Source organism: Mus caroli, unplaced genomic scaffold (genome assembly GCF_978045245.1).
Source record: "Mus caroli unplaced genomic scaffold, Mus_caroli_1 scaffold_18, whole genome shotgun sequence".
NCBI classification, from domain to species: Eukaryota; Metazoa; Chordata; class Mammalia; order Rodentia; family Muridae; genus Mus; species Mus caroli.
In genome coordinates this window covers 71,294,868-71,302,995 of record NW_028227273.1, presented here as the reverse complement: position 1 = coordinate 71,302,995, position 8,128 = coordinate 71,294,868, and the positions used below count along the sequence as shown (strand labels likewise).

The window sequence follows — 8,128 nt, the reverse complement described above, 5'->3', positions numbered from 1 at the left end:
TGCTTTGGTGGGAGATGCTCCAAGTTTCCCACATTCCACCAGTTCCTGTTCAGGTGCGAGATGTGGGTCTCCAATGCCAGTGGAGCTGAAGTAGCAAGCAGAGTTTGAATGGTTGTATGTTCTAAAGACCTCTGGGAGTAAACTTTAGTTGTTTAGTCAGTTGTATAACTTATTAAGAGGGCTGTCAAATGTGAGCCATCTCATGGATATTTACACCTTTAATTTGCAGAATTCTAATTCTTAATTAAGCAGCACACTTGCTTTTCTGACATTTTCCCATATTGCCTCATTGAAAAATCTCCTCTGTACTTGAACTGTAGACTTTCTGATGAAATGTATTGAGTCTGTTCTGATTAGAGGGAAACACTTCCAGCTGTCCTTTTGTATTCTTAGGTTCAGTTTGTGCCTCATTACGTTCATTGTGCTGAGGTATATGCCTCTTGCTCTCCATTCTTCAAAGTTTGTACATCAAGCAAATGTGATACTCAGCCACAAGCCTTTCAAGGATCTGTTGACAAGGTCATGTTTCTTCTGACTTACAGAAGTGTGTCTTACATTTGGTGTTTTAGATTGAGTCATTCATTGGTGCTGAAAGAGTTTTACATTCTTGGCATTAAGTAAGCGTAAATTCTCTTCCCATGTGATTTAGAGACAATCTCTTCGTCTGTGACCATCCTGGCAACTTGTCTGTGATTTGTTTTCTTTGCGTATATTTGTTTGGGCCAAACGGTTTTGGGTATTGCGGTAAAGCTAGGTTTGTATGATGACTTTTCTTGGTGTTTGATACACCCTTCTTCTTGTGCTATTAGTATAAGATTTGTTTAAGAGAAAGGAAAGTTCTGTGCTAAATCTGCCTGTTCCTCAGACATTACTAGAGCAAATGCTTCCTGCTTCAGTCTCAGCTCTGCTTAAAGCCTTTTCTAGGTTTGTAACTTAGAAGGTTGAATTGTTCACTCGTTTTTAAGAGCTTGCTTTTCTCTTCAATTCTCTCTCTCTCTCTCTCTCTCTCTCTCTCTGTGTGTGTGTGTGTGTGTGTGTGTGTGTGTGTGTGTGTATGCACGCACACGCATGTGTGTATGACTTCCCACAGCATTTCATAAGATATCATTAATGCCACTTAACATTCATTACAGTGTTCCTTATTCAGTTCTAATTATCTTAATTAAGGACTTATATTTTTTGTTTGAAATGGTTCTTGAAATAAATGTTGCCCATTGCATTGGAATGTTCTCTGACACAGGCTGAAAGCAGTACCAGGTTATACCTTGAAGATAACTAGATAAAGGAAGTGTGAGTGTTTGTCCATGTAACTGTTAAGAGTCAGTGGCCTACTATGATCTGTTAACCTTTGGCCAGGGTTGCAGTGAATTTTACATACCTTGTTCTCTGGAGTTGACCAAAAATTTAATCAGAAAGCATTTCATTATATTGAAAACTGTTTTCACACTACTTCAGTGTTTTTGGAACCCAGGGAAGCACCCACCAAGTTCTGATCCAAGAAAAACTTTTTTGTGCAAGGCTGAAACAAAGGATCAGACAATGTATGTGTACAGTTTGTTCAGTAAAGCAGAGTGTTTTATATACTTTCACCCCTGCTTTTAAACCTTCCTTACATTCTAGAAATCCAAAGTCATATAGACTCTATCTTAAATATGTGTAATCCAGTTTACTGGAAAATCTCATATGTAGAAAGTTTTTTCTCATGAACAAAATATGCCAGATGTCATTTATCATATTCAGTATATCAATTACAGTTAAGGCAAAGAGGGGAACCACAAGAGTGCTGACCAACCTATTACAGTACTTCCCTGGTACCTGTCGTGGTCTAATGCTACATCAGTTTACAGATATACCATACCAGGCAGCCTGACTGTGTGGTACTGGGGGGTCCACATTTGGCTAAGAGGCATTGATCCCTCTTCTCCCTCTCTATCTTGCACAGCATCTTTTTTCTCTAGAGATGGAATGAACAAGGCATGTTTGATATTCAAAAAGACTATGGTAAGTCTTAGTAGTCTACTGTGTATTCACTCTCATTTTGGTGTTATATAAAACATCAAGTGATTAAGAGCTTGGGATTTATGGCTTATTTCAAGGATTATCAGATCTGACCTTTCTCATGGAATTTTTATAATTTTTGAAGTTGGGAATTATATTTCTTATAATTTGGAATAGGTTGTTCTCTAATATCTACTTACCCTTTTGAACTGAGACTTTTCTCTTTCCTTCTTAACCTGGGTAAGAATTGGTCCACTGTCCTCAGTTATTGTGGATATAGTGGACACCTATGTCTCTTTACTGAGAAGATTGGTATCATTCCAGTTGTCCTTATTTTGTAAATGTTAAGATTTGGCATTCTAGCTTCTTATTAGGTATGTTCCTCCTATTCTGAGATTTTGGAAATATTGATAGTGAGCAAATGTTAAATTTTTCCAAAGGCCTTTTATGGATGGATGCATATGAGTATGTTTCTTGTGTCAGTCTCTAGATATTTTCTGTCTTACATTGATATATCTATAATTATTGGAATAATCTTGTATACCTTAGTTGTAAAGGCTGGTGTGATTAGTACATTTGTGGTTTCTGCAAAGGACCAAAGGGATTTTTTTTCTGTTTGCAAGTTTGCACTCCCAGCAGGAGTTCAAATAAGAGTGTATTTGTCACTGGGCAGTGGTGGCACACACTTTTAATCCCAGCACTAGGGAGGCAGAGGCAGGCAGATTTCTGAGTTTGAGGCCAACACAAACACAAACACACACACACACACACACACAGATATAGATATAGATATAGATATAGATATAGATATAGATATAGATATAGATAGATAGATAGATTTAGAGAGAGAGAGAGAGAGGAAGAGAGAGAGAGAGAGAGTGAGACAGAGACATAGAACATTTGCAACATTTCTGCATTAGGAATAGGCACAGATTCCATCCACGGGCCTTTAATACTATAGTCATTGATATTTGGCTACTGTCCATTGCAGTCTATGTATTTCTTTGTGGGCTGACCTCAGTTCAAACCAGAAGGGCTTCTGTTATGTACAAAATAGTCTTGGCAATATTACACTAGTGGGCATACATTATCTGAGAGGATGGTATTGCAACACAAGGGGTCATCATCTTGTTTTTCTTGCCCAGCAGCCTACAAAGCTCTTTGAGTGTTTTAATGCTACATTAGTGCCTCCAAATCAGTTTTTAGAATCAACAAGTGGTCTCCATACTTCTCAAGATACTGCTGTATCATTTTCCAGGTGGGTCTGCCATGTATAGATCCATCCACTTAAGAGTACCAGGAACTGCATTAAAAGGTCACACAATTAGAAATGTGTAGATCCCCTGGCTTAGAACATTTATCATGGGGATATTCCATTAACAACATATGTGAACTAAATTGTAATATTTTACCTATGAATGCATTTGTGTCGATTTCAAGTCATCAGTATTCTCACACAAACATTTGTATGAAACTTAGAAACCAGGTCTATGTTGAACAGAGCAGTAAACTATAAAATTCATCTTGCCTCAGGAATAATGTAAAATGTTCTTAGATGATGATAAAAGTGGATGTAACTAGATCTGGTGAAAATTTATCATTTTAAGTAAAATCACATTTGATAGATACAGTATATTCTGTACTCCAATTCAACAGGACACACATGGAAAATAGATATCCTTATCTATCAGGTAGAATGAATTACTGTAAAGGGTCAGATATTGTATTCTAGTGTAATGACTAATGAAACTCCATTTTATGCTAGGCATTCAATTTGATACCCATTAGCCATTTGTCAGTGACTCCAGTCCCTGGAAGATAAGTTCACACTAATATCCCTGAGTAGTTAATATTTTGCAGGAGGTAATCATGTATTCTATATTTGTGCCTCATACCTGCTGAAGGTAGAAAAATACCTCAGATTGTAGTTATTTTCCTTGCCACACTAAATATATCATTACATGTTCTTTTATCTGTAGGAATGTTGACAAGATCCCTGATATCATTTTGGTTTGGGGGCGGGGGACATCTTCTTATATAGTTTGGCATTGTCCACAAAGAGTTTTATTAATATTGGCTTTGAATTTTTGACACCTTTATGTGAAATTTTGTCACAAATTCTAGTCTTTATTCTTGAGACAGAAACTCAGAGAAGAGCAACAAGAAGAATGACTGCTTCCCTGGTAAATGTGTCCGAGGTCAGTCCCATGTCCACATTTCTTTGAAAATTGTATTTCTTATTGAACCCATTAAAAACTTTAATTATCTGCATCTGGTAATGTTAGCTCAAGGGTTTATGTTCTATGATTTATCTTCAGTTTCATTTCTGATAATCAAAATTACCATAGCACAGCCTTGTCCCATTATATTTTCCCTCTTTATTATAATATGAAGGCATACATTTCCTTAGACTTAACATGCAATTCTAGAAGGGAATCTATTGTAAATGACACCCAAAGGATACATTTTGTCTAATTTCAATATCGAATAGAAATGTGTCCTTTTATATTAGTGAAGAAGAAAGGTCTTATGTGCCATATAAATAGCATTTCAGGAATGATCAGGTTTTCAGAAACAAGTTTATGAATGTGGATCTACATATACATGGACACCTACATCAATGAGTAATATATGGAAGACTAGAATTTATGAAAGAGTAGAGCTAGAATTCTGCATTTCATGTTTTCCCTCTTATTTTCTAGAACATTTGCAGGATTGTTCCTAGGCCTCAGAATGTCAACTGAGAATGTTAGAAGAAAAGAGAAAACTGCAGTCAGAGAAAACTGCACAAAAGATTGATCAAGTGTCCATATTTGAGCAAGGTTGACATTGTAGAATTTTGAAGCATAGTTTTACTCGTCATAACTTGACCATTTGTGGTATGATACTTGGATTTTGTTTAATTCATCAAGGTCTATTCCTGCACCTAGACCTCAAATGTGAGCAATATATGTTTTAAAAGTTTACTGATGAAGAGACTATTATGTTATCCTGTTTCACAGACATAGAAAATAAACAGCATCTTTTATTAAAAGTAAATTTCAGTTTTGTTTTATATATGTTGGTACATTTTACTGACTCTATGCATATGTGCTTTGTATTCTTCCTGCATGTTGAGATAAGAAGAGAGCTTTAGATCTCACAGAATTGGGATTCAAATTCCATTGTGTACTGCCATGATGGTGCTGGCAAACAATGACATATTAGAGGACTTTAAAAGACATTAAAATATTCAAACTGCAAACAAAATTTTCAAATATAATGATGGTGGTAAATCCTTTGTCTATTTCTCAGTTTTAGAGAACATCAGCAAAGTCCTAAAGAGCAGAAACATGAATATGTACACCATAGTAAGTCCTTCTGTATATTATCTATAGAAAATGCATAACTTCTAACACACCTCTATGGCCCTTCTAGAAAACTTTTGTACTTGAATATTTGCCATGACTCATCCATATCACAAATTATTCTTTAGGTCTTTCTTAACTGGGAAAACATTTTTGTCCAACATCACATGGTAAATTGGTAATTTTCTATTACAGGGAGTGTTAACATTCAAGGATGTGGCTGTGGAGTTCTCAGTGGAGGAATGGGAATACCTCAGCTGTTCTCAGAAGTCATTGTATATAGATGTCATGATGGAGAATTACAATAATCTATCCTTTGTGGGTGAGATTACTCTTCTTGTAGAACTCCAAATTAGTCCTTTCAATTTACATATCTTTGTAGAAGGAAATTCTCAGAAATGTCTATAGACTCCCAGACTAAAGAGAATTCTGGTAACCAACGTAACATTTTCAGGGTGTTTCCTTTACATTTCTTTGTATTTTCAGGACTAATAACCAGTATTGTATTCTGTGTAGTCTCTTTCTAACCCTTTTCAATCAATACATCAAAATTCAAAGGATAGTGCATATTCATAGAAGTGAAATATATTTTTGTAAATATAATAAGTTGAATTTTAAATCTTTACCATTGCATTAAACTGTTCACTCATTTCAGAATTTTAAAATGTAGAAGGTTTCAAATAGAGAAGGATCTGGTTATATGAGAGTTTTTTTAGTTATTTATTTACACTTTGACATATGCTCTCTATTGTTAGTACTGTTACAGAATAATTTTTTCCTAGCACTTTGGATGTAGAAGCTAGAGTATATGGTGAGCTCCATGTCAATTTGAGTTAAATAATGAATTCCTAGCTGACCTTGTTTATATAATCCTTCAAATAGTTCCGATCTTAAAGTTCTTTACTGCTTAATCACCTCTTTTTCCTACCTTTTGCAAGAGACAGAGTTTAAGTTAGATTTAGAAGGCTCTTAATTTCCATTCATTTGATATAGACCAAAATTGAGGTTTTTCTGAGCATCCATTTAGTGATTGTGAGACAGAAAAGACCTCATTCCTTGAGAATGGCTAATTTACCTTTCTTCATAAAATTTGAGAAACAAAGGTTATTGAATCTCTTACACATGCATTAATCCCCATTCCCTAATTAATTTTTTTCTAGAGAATACATGCATTAAATCACTCTGACTTTCTTTTCTTTTTTTTTTTTTTAGAGAATCACCATAAATGTAAGAAAGTCTTGGATCAAGGCATGAATCATATTGTCCACGAGCATGTGGATATCTATGAAAAGTCATATAAATGTAACGAGCTTGTCAAAATGATTCATGAACCATCTCATGGTACACATTTTAAAACTGAACATAAAGATGCATCTGTTAAAACATCAAACCTAAACCGACAAAAAATTGGGAAGACTGGAGATGAATCTTGCAAATTTAAAGACTGTGTAATCTGTTTGAATGTGTGTTCAAGCATTAGACAGAATCAAAGAATCCACATAGGAGAGAAAGAACTGAACACTACACAGTGTGAAAAACTCTATGACTCTAAACATAATCTCATGCTGAGACAAACTAACAGTACTGGAAAGAAACTACAGAATTTTAGGAAATGTGGGAATTGTTTCAAGATCTACTCAAGCCTCAGTAGACATCAGATAGCTCATAATAGAGAGACATCCTGTAAATGTACAAAATGTACTACATCCTTTCTACATTTGTCACAGCTCAAACTACATTACAAAATTCATTACAGACAATATCCTTACAAATGTACAGAATGTGGTAAGTGCTTTTATCATACATCAGGTTTCGAAAGACATTACAGGATCTACCCTGAAGCAAACACTTACAAAGGCAGTAATTGTGACAAATCCTTTATCTACTACTCAGGTCTCAGAAAACATCAGAAAATTCTTGGAGGAGAGAGACCCTATGAATGTAATCAAGGACTTATATCATCCTGTACATTCTTTCAACCTGTATATTATTGTAGACCATATACAGGAGAGAATCCTTACAAATGTAGTGAATGTGAGAAATGCTTTACCCGGAAATACCATCTTATGGTTCATCAGAGAATTCATACAGGAGAAAAACCTTACAAATGTAGTGAATGTGAGAAATTCTTTACCCGGAAATACCATCTTACAGTTCATCAAAGAATTCATACTGTAAGGAAACCTTTCAAATGTAGTGAATGTGGCATGTCTTTTACCAAGAAATACAATCTTAGAAGTCATTCAAGATTTCATACAGGAGAAAAACCTTACCAATGTAGTGAATGTGACAAAGGCTTTACCTACAAAGGTGCTCTTAGAAGACATCAGAGAATTCATACAGGTGAGAAACCTTACAAATGTAATGAATGTGCCAAATGCTTTTCTGAGAAAGGCAAACTTACAAGTCATCAAATAATCCATATAGGAGAGAAACCTTACAAATGTAGTGAATGTGAGAAAAGTTTCACCCGGAAATACCATCTTACAGTTCATCAGAGAATTCATACAGGAGAGAAACCTTACAAATGTAGTGAATGTGAGAAATTCTTTACCCGGAAATACCATCTTACAGTTCATCAGAGAAGTCATACAGGAGAGAAACCTTACAAATGTAGTGAATGTGAAAAATTCTTTACCCGGAAATACCATCTTACAGTTCATCAGAGAATTCATACAGCAGAGAATCCTTATAAATGTAGTGAATGTGACAAAGGCTTTACCTACAAAGGTGCTCTTATAAGACATCAGAGAATTCATACAGGTGAGAAACCTTACAAATGA

At 35.2% G+C, this 8,128-nt stretch overlaps 1 protein-coding gene across 1 annotated transcript; it reads left to right on the top strand.

Annotated features, from left to right (window-relative positions):
• The first annotated feature begins 5,330 nt into the window (after positions 1 to 5,330).
• Positions 5,331 to 8,128, top strand: LOC110312718 (uncharacterized). The gene is made up of 3 exons (XM_085832998.1): positions 5,331 to 5,348; positions 5,541 to 5,667; positions 6,558 to 8,128. The coding sequence occupies exons 1-3, from the start codon at positions 5,331 to 5,333 to the stop codon at positions 8,126 to 8,128; spliced, it is 1,716 nt and encodes a 571-aa protein (XP_085689124.1).

Bases quoted from the DNA above. Each gene is read 5' to 3' on its own strand.
- LOC110312718 (XM_085832998.1), top strand. The intron at 5,668-6,557 runs GTGAGATTACTC...TTTTTTTTTTAG, and splicing joins CAATAATCTATCCTTTGTGG to AGAATCACCATAAATGTAAG.